Genomic DNA, 20,431 nt, shown 5'->3' with positions numbered 1-20,431 from the left:
TTTGAGATGATATAAGAATGCTAAGGCTAGTTGGAAAAGGCATAAAGGAGCAGAGCAGCATTGAGGTCTCCCGAGAAAAACTACTGGCAAAGGACAGTGGCTACTTCCACTGAACAACCTGAAACTGTACCCTTTCCATTTTTTTCTCAGTGATCATTCAAGAGCTTTTTCAGAAGTTCCCATTCTTTCTCAGTGGCTAAAATGTGTGTTGCAGCAGATCAGTGTATTGAAGAAACATCAGGAAAAGACTGATCCTGGTAAGCACTAACAGAAAAACTTGCATTTCTTGCTTATTACAAGCTGACCGGCTATAACGTGCTGTCTTTGGTCTGTATACTTTAACCCCTCTTTATAATGTGGCTGTAATAAAAATGGTTGCTATTTAGCGTTTCTAGGTCGTCGGGTAGCCTTTGATATTACTTCTCCTTGAGAACATTTCAACTGGTTGGCAGGGCATCACTTGATCCCTTCTGCACTGATGCGTTCTGTGCAAGAAGTCCCTGAAGTCTACCCTACTTTTCTACTTCTGGTATGCGGATCCATAGTTCACAATACTGAGGTGCATTGTAGCAGGGCTGGCCTGTACATTTATTTTTTTTCTGTTTTCATCTTGTGCGTATTATATATTGTAATGGAATTGGAACCTTCATTGTTCCAGGAAATTACTTAATTCATTCATGCATTGCATTTCTGAAGGTAGTAAGGGTTGTTCGACTGAAATTGTCAGTACTTAATTGCAGAAATGAAAATATTTCAGTTGTGTTCAGCATAATATATTTGCAGATCAACCCAGTACAAATTGAAGTTGCATACCAATGAACAAAAAAAAATCTGTAGCAAAACATTAATTCCTACTCAGAAATCTTGTGGACGTTTTGCACACAAAATATACAGTATATTCTGTGAAGTGCTTTTAGACGATTCAACAATGTGATAAAGTGCTATATCAAATGCAAGGATTATTATCTGTTGTGTGTCTATTGCAAATGGAATTGTCTACAGTTTCATTGATCATTTGACCATTTATGTGTTGCTGGGGTTTTTTAAATAGTGCAGGGCAAGAATGATTTGTGAAAGATTATATTTTGATTATTCTCCATCTCCATTTTATGCAGAAGGCCCTTCCAGCAGAAATCTGGAAGGTGTACAGGAAGTTGAAGTCCATGATGGATTAAGACCTGATGCAAAATCAAAGTATGTATTCTGCTCAATTGCTATTTCCAAAATGTAGCCTGTTTTTTTTAATGAAAAGCTCCAGTTTTACTCATTCAAATCACTGATATTTGGGATCCTTTGGAGAGATGAGCTCAGAATGTATATTCAATTTTGTCACATAGCAGTTTATTTCTGCATTATATAGGATCAAGTCTGAAAAAGTCCTTAACTACAACAATTTTCAATTGTGTAGCAATAATTATGACAATCCTTTTTAACTAATAATAACTTGTCAGTGGACTTGAATTGAATTGTAAACCTACACAAATCCTACATTGAAATCTGCAAGTCCTAATGAATGGAATGTAGAAGCAGTGGAGTCAAAAAGAGAAGGTTAGAGCAAACTAGTTTATCAGTTTCACCTGACTACCACTTGTCACCAAAGATGTACCTAATGATAAATATCGATCGTCTATCAGGAAATATTCCTATATTCACTTTTCTACTCTGCAGAGCCTCAGCATTTTGAATATCCCTTTTATGAAAGAAGCTGCTCAGTTGATGTTAGCTGTAGAATCGGTAAAATTACCCTGATACCTTCTTTCCCTTTAAATCCCTGTGTTTAGGATTAGTAAAGTTATTTTTCTAGCAAATTGGAGTATCACCCTATGAAAGTCTAATGGATTTGCTGGACAGTCGACACTCAAAATTAAGTAGATCGTGGATAGAGCAGTTTTCTGTTTAGCTATAAATTTGATTTGCTAGGGATTAAAATCGGTATATATCAATGGCCCATGACATAAAGCTTTATTTTTGTGACTTCTCTTTTGCTTGATTTATGTCATAGATATGCTTCTAAGACACTTTATTAATTTATTTTTAAAATTTTTCTTTGTTAGCTGATTGAGAGATGTTTGTGACTGGAATATAACTTGCAATAATGCTGTATATTCTTATAATAATTCTGTATATTTCTTATTATAGGAATCCTTACTCTGATAGTATCAAAGAGATGTTGACTACCTTTGCTACAGCAACATACAAAGTAGGGCTGAAGGTTCATCCTAATGAGCAAGACCCAAGAGTGCCTATAATGTGCTGGGGGAGCTGTGCATACACAATACAAGCAATAGGTGAATAGCAATGTATGGATGCTGAACATCCTCGTAGGAAACTGATGTTTACAAAGAGAAGATTAAATCAATTAATTTTTAGAAAGCAATTTAACAATTGAGTTGTCAGATCATCATGTTTATTCCTGTGCCTTAGAAACTCAAGTGTACACATTTTATTTTGCAAAGTTAATTCAAAACCTTGCCAAATTTGAATGGTGCATATTTTAATTTGGTAATTTGCACACTGGTATTCCCAGCACAAGATTATTAAATTGCATCTTCACCTTTCAGAACGTCTCTTAGCAGATGAAGAAAAGCCTTTATTTGGGCATTTACCATGCAGGCAGGTAAGAGTTTTTTTAAAAAAATATATAAATGGACTTCTGAGAATTATTGAACATAGTTGCAGAACATGAAAATGCAATCTGAAACTGAAATAACATGAATACAGTGTGAGATTTTGCAGTTGTTTGAAGATGTACTGGGAGAAAATAGAGGAATGCTATTCTTTTAAAGTAGCAGAGATCAATGTATGCTATAAACTTTGTTCCTCCCCCATTATATAACTTCAGAACTACGTGACTCCTCAGTTACTCAGGGTGCGCTCTTTGTAAAATTTAATTTTAAAAGGTTGAACGAGTAAAGATTTAACACAAAATGCCAAAAGATTTAATTGAACCAAGTTCACATGTTCCAGGAATTCTTGGATTGCCACTGTGGGAAGCACATATAATAGTTTTCACCAGCTATGATTATACTTTGCAGGATGACTGTCTAAAGGCATTAACCAGATTTGCTGCTGCACACAGGACTGTGAGTTCTTTGCCTGTGGTGGAGAAACATTTTGCAAGACTGCTAGCAGGTTTGTGCTCCATGCACTTTATTGCAAAATTATAATTCTTGCACAACAATTGCAGTAGAGCTTTCTTTTTAAAAGGAAATCAATATATTTGCCGAATTTGATCTTAAATATCTGCAAATTAAGGTATAGTTTGTGGAAGTTAATCAGCAGTATTAAATCTAACAAATTATCTTGGACAATATCTTGACTTGAATTTGTGAGTTCTCGTTCATACGGATCAAAACATTGTGGGTTAAAACCTTGCTTAATCTTGGCTAACTAGTCCAGTCCTAGGAGAATGCTGGGTCTCTTCTGCCAGCTCAGGTAAAAATAGGAAAAGGGGGTTTCTCCCAGTGTTCCGGCAACTTTCCTCTTGATTAGCTGTTCATTCACCTCCTGGTTGTTGCTATGACCTTTGCTGCTGCAAATAATTGCCATGTTATCCAACAGAAACAGTTACTACACTTGACAGTATTTACTTATAAAGTGCTTTGAGACATTTCAATGTTCTAGGTGTTATATTGAATGCGTGGATTATTTTTATTTTATTCTAAATTAAGTAATTTAGGACCTGAGTTAAGCAATAATTTTGCAGTATGAAGGATTTCAGGCCATCATAAAAATCTAAAATATGTTTTTCTTCCCAATCAGTTCTAGTACCTGATGAAAAGGCTGAGACTCCTCCATCCATTCTTGATGTGGATATGTTCCATTTATTGGTAGGTCTTCACTCTATCTGTATTTGTGCTCTGATTAAAAGAACTGGCACTAAGTGATGTTGCAAGGCTATTAGAATGACTTCAGTGATCTCAATAAAAAAGACAGATCTTGTTTTAAATGCGTTTTATACATTGCGTTGATTGAATGTTGGTGCTTTATTTGCTGTCATTTTTTTCTGAATTTAGACTTTTAATATTGAAATACATTCTATGTTCACAATGACAACATTCTTAGATTTCCATAAGTAATGCGATTTAAGTAGTCAGCAATACTTTGAAAATGTATTATGCTTCTACTGTTATAACTGGCTGTGAATTGCAGTTTGTGGATGAAACCTGCTGGCACCTAGAGTGTTTGATCCCTTATGAAGAATCATAAGGTTTAAATTCCTCTCGCTTTCTCCATCCATCTTTAAATTGCCTTGGTCTACTGACTAGTCATGACTTGAATGTTGCTTGATTTATCTCTTTAACCCAAGTCATCTATGCATTTCATATTGTGTGAAAGAGAGCGACATTGTAATTTTAACAATAAATTATGGGTATTTTGAATTTTTAAGTAATGTTCAGAGAGCTCTTGGAATTTGAAGGATAATTTGATCTTTCTATAGAAAGTGTAGAGATTTTTGCCTACTTTTGGTTGGCTTTATTACTTTTATATGATCTAATTTGGGGAGTACGTCAATCATGGTGATGTGGTAGAGTAGTATAGTTTAATATTTATTCTTCAACAACTTTGTTCTGAATAGTTGTCAATTTTATAATGTGTGTATACATTATTATGGTTTAATTATCTGCTTGCTTTACTGTCCGTGACTGAATTGTTTTCTTTGTAGGTAAGCCTGGTACTGGCTTTCCCAGCTCTGCATTGTCATGACTTCACAGGAGTCAGCTTAGCTGTTGGGGACTTTCACCTCTTCCACCTAGTTACCATGGCACACATTGTACAGATTCTGCTTACATCTTCAACAGGTAATGTGGAACTCATTCATTATATTGTAAAAAACTCTTAATTGTAGCCTTCTGATAGTGAACAGATCTTTCCTTGTACATTGTACTTTGTTGTGAGTTATGATAAATCTACTTGGTAGAATTATTTAAAATATATTCACAGTTGACGAGCATCACTGCAGTAATGCTTAAGCTATGTCTTTGACTCGATTGCTGTTTCACTTTTCCTAGAAGAAAATAACATGGAGCAGGAGAGTGTTGATGGAGATGAGGAGATTTCTGTTTTGGCGTTATACAACCAACTTAGGCAACACTCTGGAAGGTAAACTGCAATATTGCTGGCCACTTGCCAGGAACAGACTGAACTGTTGTATTCCATCTGTGCAAAACAGACCATTACCTTTGGTGTAAGAATCAGATTTGAAACTAAAATTGTTCAATTAATTGTTTTGTGCAGTGTTTCCCATGTCCTTCTGTGCTTTGGGAGAAAGCAACAACCAAGAAGTTGTTTCCTTTATCAAATCAAATGTTGCAATAAACCCAAAGTTCTAAGTGCTTTTTGCATAGAATTCATGATGCAAATTGTTTCCCTCCCCCTCCTACCTCTGTTTTTCCCACACAAGCAGCTTGTTAACTTTCTAAAGGCACGCTTGCCAAATGCTGCTTTGTCATCAGGCTTTGTCATTTGTTTGCTATAGTGTGGTCTGCTTGAGTGTAATGAAACCTTTGCTACACCCACCAAACCGTATACTCCCTCCATAATAATCCCTCCAAAAAAACAAAAACAATAATAAATTGGTCATTTTCAATCTACGACTGTTTGTGGGACGTTGCTGTGCGCAATTGGCTGCCGCGTTCGCCCACAAATATACAGTCAATTCACTTTACAGTGTGTTCTGTGAAGCGCTTTGGGATGTCCTCCCGACGTGAAAAGCGCTGTATCAAATGCAAGGATTATTATTATTGCTGTGCGCAATTGGCTGCCGCGTTCACTCACAAATATACAGTCAATTCACTTTACAGTGTGTTCTGTGAAGCGCTTTGGGACGTCCTCCCGACGTGAAAAGCGCTATATCAAATACAAGAATTATTATTATACAACTTCCTGTATGTTTGATCGAGTTACAGTGTGAGTTTCTTGCAAGAGGTATGAAGCCGAATGTAATACTCCCATCTAGTGGCCCAGGCAAATACAGATGATCTTGTGTATGGTTATGTTAACACAAGAAAGGCAGGGAATCCAGTGACAGAAATCCTCTGGAACTTGGGAGACCAAAGGTTGTCATTGTGCTGACTAAAGTTTAAAAATGTGGCGATATGTATTATATATCAAAAATTATGTTTCACTTTGCTGTTCATTATTGTTCATTAGTCCTCTAATTTGATTCAGACAATGATTTATTGTGAAATGTTGATTGACAACATCATTTGGGAGCAGCTGCCCTCATGGCTCTGCAGGTAGGTTTTTTGGTCTGTGCTAACTGAATTAATCTCAGACGGGGTGGTTGGGTGCTACAGTGGACCTGTTAGAGGTGTATGAAATTTTAAATAGGATTGAAGAAGTAAGCCTAGAACAATACTTTAGGCTGCACCAATACAGTAGAACTAGAAGACCTAGGTGTAACATAACAAAGGGGAGATTGAAAACAAATACCAGGACGTTTTTCTTTACCCAGAGGGTAATTAACAACAACAACTTGCACTTATATAGCGCACTCCACACAGGGTAGCGTTACAGAGCTTAACAGTGGGGGAGCCTGACTCTGAGCCGGGACGTAGTCACGACTGGAATGGCTTGCCAGGAAAAGTAGTTGAGGCCAGGTTACTGGACATAATGATGCTATGATGAGATCAGTTAGGCTGTAGTGGCTTCTTCATCCACACCGAGCTTGTCAAATACAATGAATGGCTTGTATGTTTTTATTTCAGTATATACTATGGTATGTAACTTTTCTCAAACTGGAATCTAGATAGTTCACGAAGAATTGACACTACTTTGTTCTATCTCTACAGTGCCTTGAATGTAATATCCTCAGGTTGGCATCTGTGGCGATGTGTGAAGGCTGGAATAAAACCCTATCTTCGATGTTCTGCTTTGCTATTTCACTATCTGAATGGTGTCCCAGTACCAGTAGAATTACAAGGTAACACTTTTTTTCCAATGAGATTGTTCCAAACTACAGTAGAACCCTGATATTAAGCTTTTCATTGTGTAGATTCTTTGGGCCGTGGACCCCATTATTTACTTACAAAAAACCCCCAGAAATGCAGGCAATGGCTCCTTCATCTTCGCTGGCGCGAGGAAGCCAAAATGGCTAACTTCTGGGACAACTTGTGATTGTTGTCACTTTTTACTCCTGCACTTTGGGACATCCTCCTGAATTGAAAGTCGCTGTACAAATGTAATTTGTTGTTGTTGCACAGGAAGTAACATCAGCAGTAACATAATTGCATGGAAATTGACTATCTTGGCTTCCATGCATCAGTCTTATCTCTCTGCCTGTATAGACAGTGAATATGGAACGCTGACCAGAGATCGCACCGCGTTATAGACAACTCCTTTAGACAATAATTGTCTGTATTTGTGTTTTAGCATTCCAAAAAACTTGGATTAAATTACTTTCTTGTCTAACTATCAAAAGAAAATGGAGTTTTCATTAATTCACAGGTGTTTGATGCTGGTCAAGCACAGTGGAGTCCTGTAGCTCAGTGGTTAGAGCACTCGCTTTGCAAGTGAGAGACCTGAGTTCAATTCCAGGCAGGGCGAAACCTTGGGCAAGTTTCCTTACTCCACACACCTAATAATAATCCCTCCAAAAACAAAAAACAATAATAAATTGGTCATTTTCAATCTATGACTGTTTGTGGGACATTGCTGTGCGCAATTGGCTGCCGCGTTCGCCCACAAATATACAGTCAATTCACTTTACAGTGTGTTCTGTGAAGCGCTTTGGGGCGTCCTCCCGACGTGAAAAGCGCTACATCAAATGCAAGGATTATTATTATTATTTTTTAAAATATTTGTACAACATTGGCTAGTGTTTTTTGGATGCAGTTCCAACAGAGTATTATTTCCATCTTTTTCAGAGCTTGGAGCAGATGACTTTGAACTATTGTGTAGCTACCTTTCTCTACCAGCAAACCTAATGAGCCTTTTCCAATCTGACAGCAATATAATTGATCCATTGATACAAAGGTAATGTTTCTGGTATGATGCTTTCTTTAATACAAGATACTTCTACAGTAGATGGGAAATCAAACTGTTCTTGCTCGAAAAAATGTATTTTGTCTCTTCCCTAACAGCATTCTGCTGAAACTGAATATTTTGGTTTGACTCAACATTTGGGAGAATCAATTTGTTTTTAAAAGCTTTTATCTGCTTCTCATCTTGTCAGCCAATGATTTGAATAGATTTGATTGTGTTTTTCATTTCTAAAATGCTTGTTATGCTACTATGCAATCTCATTGGGGAGGGACAAAGTCCTGTGCATGATATGTTGCTATAAATGTGACAGGCTAATCTACCTTACTCACATTGAAATTATAGATGGTGTGGAGTTGTAGAAGTGCAGAAGTTTGTGAAGGGAGAGAGAGCTGCTATAAGGTAGGTTGGTAACATGTGGCCTTATCAGTGGTTCATTTGCAATTTTGATTGCATCAGTCCACAGATGTCATAGATCTCAGTTGTAAACATTTTTTTGTTCTAGCTATCCCAGGGAGTCAAACAAATTGATAGATCTTCCTGATGATTACAGCTGCCTCATAAACCGGGCGTCTTGTTTTACGTACGTATTGGAATTTTTTTCCAATTGATTGTATTTTTGTGTACAATATTTACAGATTTGTAATGTGTAATTAAACTGAATGTGATAACAGCAGAAAATTGTCTCACCTTGAAATCTAATCAGTTTAGCAGTGTGGTGCAAATACAATCTAATTTCATTTGTAATTGATCAGATCTGCATCAACATTAATTCCACCCCCTATCTCCACCACCACTGCCTTTACACACATTCATTGTTTTTCTCCTATGAAATAGATGTCCAAAATCAGGTGGGGATAAAAGCAGAGCTCCAACTCTTTGCTTGGTGTGTGGTGCAATGCTGTGTTCCCAGAGCTACTGCTGTCAGACAGAGCTGGAAGGAGAAGATGTTGGGGCTTGCACTGCTCATACCTACAATTGTGGTTGTGGAGTTGGAATATTTCTGAGGTGAGTGAATACTTAATTACTCTAACTCTTTGTGAGCCATTTAGTTTAGGTAGGATCACAAGTTACAATTGGTGAAGATTCAGATAGTTTCTATCATTGCAATGATAATGGATTGTAAAATCAAGCATGCCTTGAAACTGTAAAGGTAGAACACCATTATTGTTTTAGTGTTTCAAATTCCAGTCTCGCTGCCAATTTTCTTTACTCATCTAATGAAGAGACTGATAATAAAGTTGCACAGGTCCAGACAGCCGTCCGGTCAAAGCAGCCATTCTTCAAGTGCAAGTCTACATGAGTGTCAGCAGGTTGATTAGCGGATACCATCAATGGGTTCTGATCTCACCGTTTCTTAAGGTCGACCATATGAAACATCATACCAGGGGTCACTGAATAATGACGGCAGCATTTTAGCATTCTGTGATCCGTACGCTTTATTTCTGTAACAAAATTTGTATTGTATTTGTACAGGAGAATATTGAGAACAACAACTTGCATTTATATAGTGCCCTTCACGCCGGGTAGCATCCCAGAGTGCTTAACAGTAGCGGGGTCTGGGTTTCACTAATTTAAGACTGCTAGATATATTGATCTGCTTATTTGATTTCTCCCAAAAGTGGCAAGAAATGGAACCACTGATTTTATTGTTCTTGAAAATAAAAGCACCGAAATGATGTCCAATAAATACACAATACCGTTTCATTTCCTGCGTATTTTTAGAGTTCGAGAAAGTCAGGTGCTGTTCTTGGCAGGGAAGACGAAAGGGTGTTTTTATCCACCACCCTACCTTGATGATTATGGAGAGACTGATCAAGGCCTGAGGTAAACTGTTGAAATACTTCTAAGAAGTACTTGTATTTGATTTTCTGTCTTATTGTAGCAAAACAACTGTAAGACCCACACACGATTAATTGAAACTTGCTGATTACAGGGCAATCCCATTGCCATAGTTAAACGTCCATTTGCATAGAACACAGTGGTCTCCAATGGACATGTGCTATACCAGCTTTGGGTGCTGGCTAACCAGTTTCTCCCTTCAAATAACTGACTTCTGGGCCATCCTGTTTGCGACTGATAACACTTCCTGTGTACACACGTGCTAGCCACAAGACGATTCACAGATGTCATTTCCTCTACAACGTATCCAGGAATCGCCACTGACATAGCTGCTCAAAGGGTCAGTGGCAACCTGATGACCCAGAACCTGGCCAATTTTTTGCTGTTTGTTGTAACACAGCTTCTGAGCTATTGAACCTGGACAACACATTATAACAGAAATCCTATATTAATTAGGCATATGCGGCAGCTAATCGCTCCCAGTCATATCTCACAGGTGATCAAATTCATTTTTGTGACTTGTTTAGTACATTTGAATGGCAAATATTAGCTAGGCCACAAGGATAATTCTTGACTGTTTTATAATTGTTAAAAAATTATTTTTGGCAGTTCTCATCTGTTCTGAGGATTTTTTTTAGATCTTGAACCACTGCTCCTGAATCATTTCAGGAATTAAATCTGTAGATCTTTTTCTTCCCATGAAATACATTTATTGGCTGTTATTGAATCCAAGTTCCTTTGATTGCTTGCAGCTATCCATACCATGGTCATTAACATTATTGTTTGATGGTTTTTATGGGGGGTGGGGGTTAAGGTATTGATAGTTTGAAGATAAATACTTGGCATCCATTGTTCTTTTGGCTTGACAGTTGTAATCTTATTTGAGTTATATTTTCCAGACGAGGGAACCCCCTTCATCTCTGCAAAGAACGTTACAGGAAGCTGCAGAAGCTGTGGCAGCAGCACAGCATTACAGAGGAAATTGGCCATGCACAGGAAGCAAATCAGACGCTAGTTGGCATTGACTGGCAGCACTTGTGATAGTTTTCGACAGAGAATCTGTGAACCGTTTGCACATCTGAAGCAAAAACAAAATCCTCTTAAGGGAAGTCAGAGGATTGGTTTGAACACACCTCAGGCAACCACTTGGAAACACACAGAAGCACTTGCTTCTAAATTTCAGTAATTTAACATCTGTGTATAACTGTTCACCTGTCATTAAACTGTGAATGCATGTGAAGTGCATATTCTAAAGAGATGTCATTAGCTTTATTTGCACTTGAAGTCTTCTCCACAAAGATGGAACCTTTTGGGATAATAAATTCCACATCTTTGAAGTAGCTGATATTTGGATCAGAGTTATTTATCAGGTTTTGGACAAATACAATGGACAGCAAAGTATGTTACTGTGCTTTGTAGTTAGTATGTCCAATAATCAAGACAAACATTGCTGGACTAGGTTGAAGACTTATTTTTAAGATTTTTTCTCTCTTCCCCCCCCACACCTGTGTCTTTTCTCTCTCCCTTAATCCCTTTTGTGAGTTGAATGGGTTTACACCAAATGTGTGTTAAAGTGTGCACCTGCTTTCAGTTAACTATTCTGGAACTGAGCTTACTCTGGTTACCAGTACAGAATTTCTCTTAAGTGAATGCGTAATTTGCTGCATCTTATTGACGTGAAAAAAATCACATTTAAAATATTCCTGTTTTATTAAAAACCTACTGTAAAATGCATTTTATAGTTTAGTTTTATTGTAAAGTTTTAAAAAAAATGGCAGCCATATGTTGCAAAACGTGATTCTAAACAAATGTTTAAATGTGTAGGTTCTAATATGGCAAGAAATAATTCAAGCATTGTAAAAAAATGCGGTTAAAGGATTACCATTGGGTGAAGAATGAAAACGGTTTTGATTTTATTATTTCGCTGCTTATCTGAAGCATTTACTTAAATATTTGCTTAAGTAAAATTCATTGTAATTAGACTGGTAATCACTATGAACTGCTTTTTATGCACTACCACTCAAACTAGTAATAACTCAGATATATTGATCTTTGGCTGGAATATTTCAGAGTTTTGTTTTCTAGAAGCTAACGAGGAAAGATTTTCTCAAATAGTATGAAAATGGGAAGAGACTCGTGAATTCATCTTGTTTTAGGAAGAATAGTCTAGAATAAGCTTGAGTAATTTTCTCAGTCATCCGTATTCCAAGATGTGAGATATCCTTTCCCAACTCTTACTGGAGTCTGGCAAAATATTATTTTATGTGTTAATCCCTTTAAGAAATATGTTGTGATAGTGTGGGCTATTTCTTCAGTGGCTTTGGGTTGGAGGGTTTATGTGTGCTGAACAAAGTAAAGTAAGTAGATTAACTGCTCATTTGATAAAATTCCAAGTGTTAAATTAACAACAGTAAAACATTTTGAAACCACCTATTGTGGAGAGTCAATGGAGGCTGTTGATCCTGTCACTGATCCTTTACAGTGAGGGTTTTTTGTTGAGAACATGCTGTATACAATTCCAGCATACAGCTCAAAATTTTAATTCATAAAATGAGTTATTTGCACCGAGAGGATCTTGTAGTCTTTGAAGGCGACTTTGCACATGTTTTTCCTTTGCTTGTTTTCTTTCAAGCCTGCACCATTCTTTTGAGGGCACTGTTACTGGTATAAATCTTTAACATAAGTCTTCTCACAATACATTTTGTTATTTTGAGTAGGGTTTTATGCATTCTCCTGCTATTTGTTCCTAATGTTTCCTAACTCGAGATGAGATTGGGTCACAGCAGGATAAGATTCCTTGGGGCTGCGATCCCAGACATTTCTTTTTTAAAAGAAATTGCTTTGTTATAGAGAACTGCAGATTGTTTCCACTTTAAAGATTTTTTGGCACCTTTCCTCAAAAAGGACTGTAAAAATATTTATCTTTTTTATTTTTGCCATGCTTTTTAAGAACCAGCATAATCAAGAGATCAGACGAACAACCTAGAGTTCAGAATGTGGTTGGCATAGCTTATGCTAATAGTGAATAAAGATCAAGGAAGTAAACTTCAAAATTGACTTTTTTCAGGCATTTTAATAAATTTTGCTTGCTCATATAATTGTTTGGCATTAAACAAAATTTCAGAAAATGAACTACTTTTCCAACAAATGTACTTTTTTTGCCCAGTATTGTTCGTCTCAGTTAAAACATGATCTTCCTTGATAATTCATTGAGTTTGAAGCTCTTATCACTGGCCCCAGTTACTTTATTAACCCTGATTGTGTTCAGGCCTGCACTTCTGCTCTTGATTCCAAATATACAGGTAGCATGATGCATTTGTGTAGAAAATAACTAATTCTATGTTTTTCCTGCGACTTCCTGATCAATAGTTATACAGATATTTGTTACAAATTTGTTTAATTTCTAGGAATAATATTTTAAATGTTTTTCATTTTGCATCCTTCCAATAATAAGCTGAAATTGTGTATTTATAATACAATTTAATTATATTGTTGGAAGGGTGCAAAATTTGGCTGAATTTACCAATATTTCTTGCTATCACGAGTAGAAAATCAAACCTTGCACTTCTGCTTCATATTCAAATGCATGTTAAGTTCTTTTTCTCTCTCTCTGCATATAACTATCCACGTCCCGATTGCTTAATTTGTATTGCCTTTGTCAGGAATAAAAGATTCTCCACTGATTCCATTTTATTAAGATTAGAGCAACACTGTATAGCCACCTTGGGCAGTCATTCAATAATTTTGAACTAGCCATTTTATGTTTTTTCCTGCTGTTGTCTGATTCTGGTTGAGAAGCGTATTAGTTTTAAATGATAGATTCAGTGTAGTTTTGGTTACATTTATCCCTTTTGAATCGTGCAGTGTTAGAAACTTAAAATCCTCAAAATGTGAGCAAGGTGTTGTATGGTGTGAAAAATCCTCTTTTTTTCATTACAATTCACGTTTTGTTAAGAAAACTCATAGAATTCTCCAAACACATGACTGTGAATGTGCAGTTTCACCCACACCTAAACTATTAAAATATGACTTATTTAGCGCTGGTACTTATGGTACTTTCTTTTGTCTTAATTTTGTGTATGGAGTTTTACTCAAATTTATTGTTTAAAGTGTTAATATTGAGAAAATTAACATGAACTCAGATTGAGTATGAATTCCATAAGGAACAAGACATTTAACCTCTGCCATTGGTCACACAATTCACAAATGTGTCATTGGGTATTTTTTAAACACCGGCACATGAGCTGTTCAAAATCAAAATATATTTAGTGTTGGTTCAAAGTAATAAATGCCCCTAATATGTTGTGTAGAAACTGTCCCATGATCATTTTCACTTTTGGAATTAAAATTGTCATGAATAACATTTCTTTCCAGGGTGGGGGTGGGAGGGTGGGTGGGGAAGAGAATTGTTTCAAATGATTGAGTCAGTAACTAAAAAGGTGCTGCAGTTTCAGTGTAACAATAGGAAATGCTTGGTCTTCCAGCTGTTTTTTTAAAAAAATTGTGTAATCTGCATTAATATTTCCGGCAAACAATCCCATGGAGAAGCAAGGCTTAAATGCAGTGTTGTGAAATGTGAGGCAATTACGCTTTTCCTCCTATGGACATAGACTAGAGGCCTGAGGTAGCTTAATGAATTCATAATCTTGTTTAATTTAGGCTAACATACGTATTCCTGGCACAGAACATACATCTGCTTCCTTTCCTTTTACTGGTCCTGTATTATCCTTACTGCATTTTCTTGTATTGTGCAATTTTCTCACAAAAAAACATTTTAGCATGTATTTACACTTACTGTAGAAATGTTTATAAGAACACAGGAATACTTTCAGAATTGGGGGGAAATAATACTTGTAATAAATGGGCTGTTAATATATGTGGAATTCATGTATAATTGGTACTATGTACTATATGTAAAAAGCGTTTAAGATTCAAAATAAATGCTTTAGGTGTTAAGAGATCTTTGTTCCTCTTTCATGTCACAAATGGATGGATGTGTTGAGAATTTTTTCTAACCTAGATTGTATGTCTGGTCTTTCACAGAGTTTACATTTGTTAATTTACTTTTTGAAATTACATTTATTGTGGTTAGATTTCACTATCAATTGCAATTTAGAGATTTTAACTAAATGGAACTTCTCTCTGGAATCTTGCTCAAATAGTCATTCTTCATGTGTTATGGTGTTTTTAAGTTTCCATAGTAACTCACTGGCTAAAATAAAATTGCATAGATGGATTGAATCTTCAACATTGTGCAATGTCTCACCTAAAATACACCTAAATTTTTAGAAATGTTATTTATATAATATAAGCACAACATATGTCCATACGATAGTGCTTGTGTGAGTAATAGTGACCCTGTGTGAGTAAGACACATGGCTTATGATTAAAATTTAATAATGCACAAAAAAAGACAATTGCTTGAATTTTGGAGGTAAATTTGGATTTAGTTGAAATGCAAAAAAATACAATTATCACAAAATTGCTCTAATGAGTAAGGATTTGATAGTCTTGTAGTTCTTGGGTGAGGAATACTGCAGTTCTCAAAAAAACAATGAGATACGCTTCAAACCTCCAATGTACATCATATTGTAAATGCTACGTTCTTACATTCTAATGGTTGTAACCAAGTATGTAGGCATGGAGCCAGAGTTCGGTTGGCATTTAAACTGTTATTTGCAATGTCACTGATGTGGATTTACAAAATCTATGATCATGTTACTTAGAAAGTCGTCAAAGCCAGCCAATGATGGCATTGTTTGACATTTATTTCTTGATTTTTAAACATTTTTTTTATTGCTGAGAGCTGCTGGATTTACTAGTATAAAGGTCATAAGCAGTTAAAATAACATTGCAAAACATAAAACTATTGATGGCACCTATTGATATTCTTCCCTCCTCTTTTTCTGTCAAACACAGTAATTCCTCCAAGACGGTTATGCTATAACTATTATGTTATAGGTAATGCTATATTACCTAATCACGGTTTTAAGTGTTATTTTTTAACAGGACAATAATGGTTTTAGTATTGTGTTTTGCAACTTGGAGGTGTGAACTATTCAAAAATCCTCTTGCATTACTTCAAGGTTTATCTATTTCAGTAGATCGGTTTTGAATGGCCTTGATCTGTCAAACTGACTGAGCGGATGTATACATAAGTAATGTATTTAATAACTGCACGGATTGCAGTTTTAATATCCTAAATTTTTAAGATGATTATCTTAGACTAATCCTACCTACATCATTTTGAATAACACTGTGACATTATGTAAGTAGGTTGGAGAAGGCAAACGAAGGACCTGTGATTGTAGTAAATGGTGTTCAGATTGTCCAATATCTCTGCAAACAAAACTAAAAACACTGATGTTAAGTTACAGTTTGTGGTAAGCATAGGATGTGTTTTGTCATTGACAAAAAAATACAAGTAAAAAGGAAAATATAATATTTAGGTGCCAATAAAATTGAAGATCCTTTTTGTGAGTTCTCGGGTATTGACACTTTCTTTGCAAATCTATTTGCTCAGGGGAATGACATCAGTGATGTAATTATGATGAATAGATGAAAGGTCATATGCTTTCATGTTAACAATTTTGGTGACGCGTACAAACTTGGCTTGCCTGATTGAAAGTAGTTATGAAAAATGGATAAGAGTGTAAGTGCTTTGTGAGGCATGGCACTGAGCTGCACAGGGTAAGAAGTTGCTTCACTTGTTAGGCTGAAAAAAGAGAAGTTGGCCAAGGTTCCCTCCTGCTCACTGTTGAGCAAATTCTGCTGGAAGTATACATTTGGGTACCAAGAGAGGACAAGGTTAGTCTGACAACAAAGCCTTCAATGGTCACTGTCAGGCTCGTACGTGGTGAATGGCCAGTCGGATAAAAGTACAGGAAGACCAATGAATCACCCAGCATCAGTTATCTAATGAGAGGTTAAAAAAAAAGTGAGTTATCCCCCCCTCCCCACCACCACCCAGACGTTATTTGTTTCTTAGCTGTTTTGTGAGACTTTGCTGTGCGCAATTGGATTGCTACATTCACCTTCAAAAACACAGTCACTAACAGTAAATTCTGTGTAAACTATACCAAATTAAGGGATTATTATTAGCAATTAACTGAATATACATAGGTTCCCCAACTATTTTTTGTGCTGTGAAATGATAATGAACACAGTAGTTTTTTTAAATAACCATGTCTTATATTCACTTAATGCAATACTATACATCATTCTACGGCTTAATATTTTTACAACAAATACAGTAAACTGGAAGTTAAAGCAGTGGTTTAAAAATTAACGTCTCTTTGCTCAGGTAAGTGGATACTGAATGGATGTCAGATGCTTTTGAGTTACATGATCAGATGATTAACTGAGATGTAGTTTTTGTGAGCTGTTTGAGCAAAAAGGGACCAAATACAAGGGTCCTTGTGCAATCTAACTAAAATGGCCAAAATTCCCATCAATTCTGCTTTGTATGCTGCAGCCTATTATTTAAGTAAGATTAAATTAGACCCAGAAAAATTGCTTTTAGGAAAAGGAGTAGGCCATTCAGCCCCTTGAGTCTGTCCCGCCATTCTATAAGATCATGGCTGATTCAGTTCCAGAGGCAACTCAAGTTGCTTTCTCCTCGCATGGTAGGAGACGAGTGCACACGAACTTCATCCTGCTCGGGGAGAAATGCATTTCATTTTTTGTGCTCCCAGTGTTAATGGAAACTTTAGATGTATTATTTCCATGTGGTCACATAAACCACTCACGAGTCAGACTTAACAGGTGGCAACACTAACCTGCAACACTACCATCCATTCAGTATTCTGTTTATAACATTCAATGGCAATGTGTCTGTGCACCTTTTATTTATGATGTAAAATTAATAATTATCTGATAGTGCTTCATTGCTCCAAACTATTTTTTTTATTAAAAATACATGTGTTGGATTTTATGAGTGTTACAAACAGTTGCTTTAACTCAGTCTTATCACAAAAAGCACCGATTAAGATAAAAATGTTGTTTGGGAACAAATTAACCTTCAATAATCAAATATGACTACTCTATTTCGTATTTCTAGGCAATGTAGAAATAGTAACATTAAATCAGCAGTGAAGGTTCAAATTAACATGTTTAATCCTTTGAGCACTGGCTATTTGAAGCTTTCAAAACATGTACCTTATTTCCTGTTATGTCTAACAGGTTCCATTTTTAGAATATCTCCAATGTCACAATTTGTTAATTTTTGATTTTTAGAATATCTCAAATATATTTTTCTAACATTGATGCAGTCCTCAAAAAGCTAAACTCAGTCTGAGTGAACTAACAGTCCTGTCTCGCACAAAACAAAGTGAAATTCAGAACTTGAGCCTGAAAAATGAGCTATGAAATATTGTCAACTGCTTCCTACAAATCATAAATCTCTACCACTTGAGCTTGATGCCTATTAATACTCACTACAGCCCCTCCCAATACATAACCCACCTACTTAGTGTAAAGGTCATTTAGTTTTTAATTAGGGCCCGAAGTCCAAATCCAGGTGCAACAAATTGCATCATCCCACCCTCCAAAGTGAACACATTTGCCCAATGACTTCCCTATTGCAATCTCACGAGAAAAGATCATTTTTAATATAGGATTTTAGTCAGGAACTTTGAATTAAAAAGTCTCACATGTTTTCCTTTGAGAGACTGTTTTCAGGTGATGATTTGGTTTTGTTAAGTTTGTTCAAATATTTCCCAGTCTTTTTCAATTCAGTGCCATGTATTGGAACAAACCAGCATTGTGAAGCAACATTGTGGAGCAAGCCTGGTGCCAATGCTCCATTCACGACTAGGAAATGTTCATTTGGACCCTTGTCTTAACTGACCTTTGCACGGGGGCTTCACCAGGAGTTGCTTACTATTTGTCATATTATGCCTTCTATTTGGTAGGCGACTGGGAGCATTTTCCAACTCGTGCAGGTTGACTGAGCTGCATTGTTCAAGGATAGATTGCCCCTACCTACTGACCAACCGAGGAGGCTAAATGAGAATTGAAAGAAGCAGAAAAAGTGAGTGGTTGTTTCCAAACCTTGCATTTCCAGTTTCTAAAGAGAATCTGATTAGAGGAAGTTGTAAAGGACAGAATGTTAGAACAATGTCTGAGGACTTCAAGACATCTAAAGACTTCCGAGGTGGTACCATTCTTACTGTCCTCTTGTATTTATCGTACCTTTCTGCGTCACTTTAGCTGTCTTCGTCAATTACTTTGATGCAATGTCTCCTTTGAAAAACTTTACAAAGGTCAATCCTATAAACTGGTATTAAAGAGATTAGGATTGTGTTTATCCTGGTAGTTGCTGTGTACGGTTATACCTTTAAGAACTGCCTACACATGAAAACATCTGCAGTTCTTATCACGCAAGACTGGTTAGGTAGACTATTAGAAACACTTCCAAATGACCACCCAATCCCTCCTATCTTCATTAAACAATTTGGACCACCTGAAATGAAATGCTATACATACCACATTTCGCTAGTACACCTCACAGTACGTGATACAATTTAATATATTTTACGTTTACAATGAGTAAATCTGAAATTTTGGTAGCAAAATCTATTTACAAAAAATTATTTTTCAATTTCCATCACTTAAAGCAATAAATGTAATGTGATTGCAATGATTATTGTACATTATGGCCTATTAATTAAATTAATTTTACTTAAAGTCTAAAGTATGCCTGGTAGGTCAATGAACATTGTCGTCCTGTGCCCAATGAAAAAACGCATTTTCCCATGCCACAGGAAATCTATTAATAGTTAAAATGGATGAATTCAGTTTTATGTAATCTGCAATTGTTGCATTTTAGTGTGCCAATTATTGAATATTTGGTTACTTGATCTATCTGAGTTGCTAAGCAGATGTGATGTGGCTTGTGGTGGTGGGGAGAGGCTTTTGATATATTAGATTTGAGAATGGGAGTAGGAAATATGCTGGGTGTCTTAGTAGAGCAACTTTCTGAAATTGAGCCATCTGATTACGTGCTTCCCACCACATACAAAATAAGTGATCTTGTTCCCCGCTTAAATCTTCTGGTTATATTTATATATTCTTCATTTAGTTGACTGGAGTTTTCATTTTCAAATTTCTAAAGTAAATATGTTAAATGGACACAAAAGATTAGCGGACATTTTCATTCAATGAGCAACTGTCCTTGTTTTTGCTTTTAATATTCTGCCCTAGTTTGCAGCAGCACACATCCTGTTACATCGTGTTTGAACTACGTTAAAGATGACAGGAACATATTGTAAAATAAGTGCTTTGTTCTGTTACAGAGCCGCATTTCCAGGTTCAGACAAATTGGTTACGTTTTCCACAACATAGCAGAAAGTACGCCGCCGAATAAATATACAGTATAGTCAGAATGAGTGTAAATGACAATTCAGGAGCAAATAGGTGACTGGTTCCACATGAAAACAAAATACAGGAGATTCTATTTTTTATCATCATAAAGAATTTTCAATATTATACAATGAAGGGATTTATGCATTTGGTTTGGTATTGTACATGTAAGATGGTATACTTAAGTCAATGTTTCATTTCCTCATAAATCCAAATTATTTTGTGTTGACTTGCTTCTCAATCT

At 36.1% G+C, this 20,431-nt stretch overlaps 1 protein-coding gene across 3 annotated transcripts in view; it reads left to right on the top strand.

Moving 5' to 3' along the window:
* The window catches only part of ubr2 (ubiquitin protein ligase E3 component n-recognin 2), a 62,698-nt gene extending 51,535 nt beyond the window's left edge, over positions 1-11,163 (top strand). For 2 of the 3 annotated variants that reach the window (XM_007892459.2, XM_007892458.2), the window contains exons 33-47: positions 151-257; positions 1,116-1,194; positions 2,140-2,288; positions 2,562-2,617; positions 3,036-3,132; positions 3,763-3,830; positions 4,667-4,802; positions 5,013-5,103; positions 6,795-6,925; positions 7,869-7,977; positions 8,329-8,385; positions 8,489-8,566; positions 8,821-8,991; positions 9,709-9,810; positions 10,725-11,163. In XM_007892459.2, coding sequence (XP_007890650.1) covers positions 151-257; positions 1,116-1,194; positions 2,140-2,288; positions 2,562-2,617; positions 3,036-3,132; positions 3,763-3,830; positions 4,667-4,802; positions 5,013-5,103; positions 6,795-6,925; positions 7,869-7,977; positions 8,329-8,385; positions 8,489-8,566; positions 8,821-8,991; positions 9,709-9,810; positions 10,725-10,866 — 1,573 coding nt within the window. In that variant the 3' untranslated portion in view covers positions 10,867-11,163. The remainder of the gene's footprint in view (positions 1-150; positions 258-1,115; positions 1,195-2,139; positions 2,289-2,561; positions 2,618-3,035; positions 3,133-3,762; positions 3,831-4,666; positions 4,803-5,012; positions 5,104-6,794; positions 6,926-7,868; positions 7,978-8,328; positions 8,386-8,488; positions 8,567-8,820; positions 8,992-9,708; positions 9,811-10,724) is intronic. The other variant, XM_042333783.1, reaches the window with a different exon arrangement.
* Positions 11,164-20,431: the final 9,268 nt, after the last annotated feature.

Source organism: Callorhinchus milii, unplaced genomic scaffold (assembly GCF_018977255.1).
Source record: "Callorhinchus milii isolate IMCB2004 unplaced genomic scaffold, IMCB_Cmil_1.0 Scaffold3, whole genome shotgun sequence".
Lineage (NCBI taxonomy): Eukaryota > Metazoa > Chordata > Chondrichthyes > Chimaeriformes > Callorhinchidae > Callorhinchus > Callorhinchus milii.
This window is presented reverse-complemented; position numbering and strand designations above follow the sequence as displayed.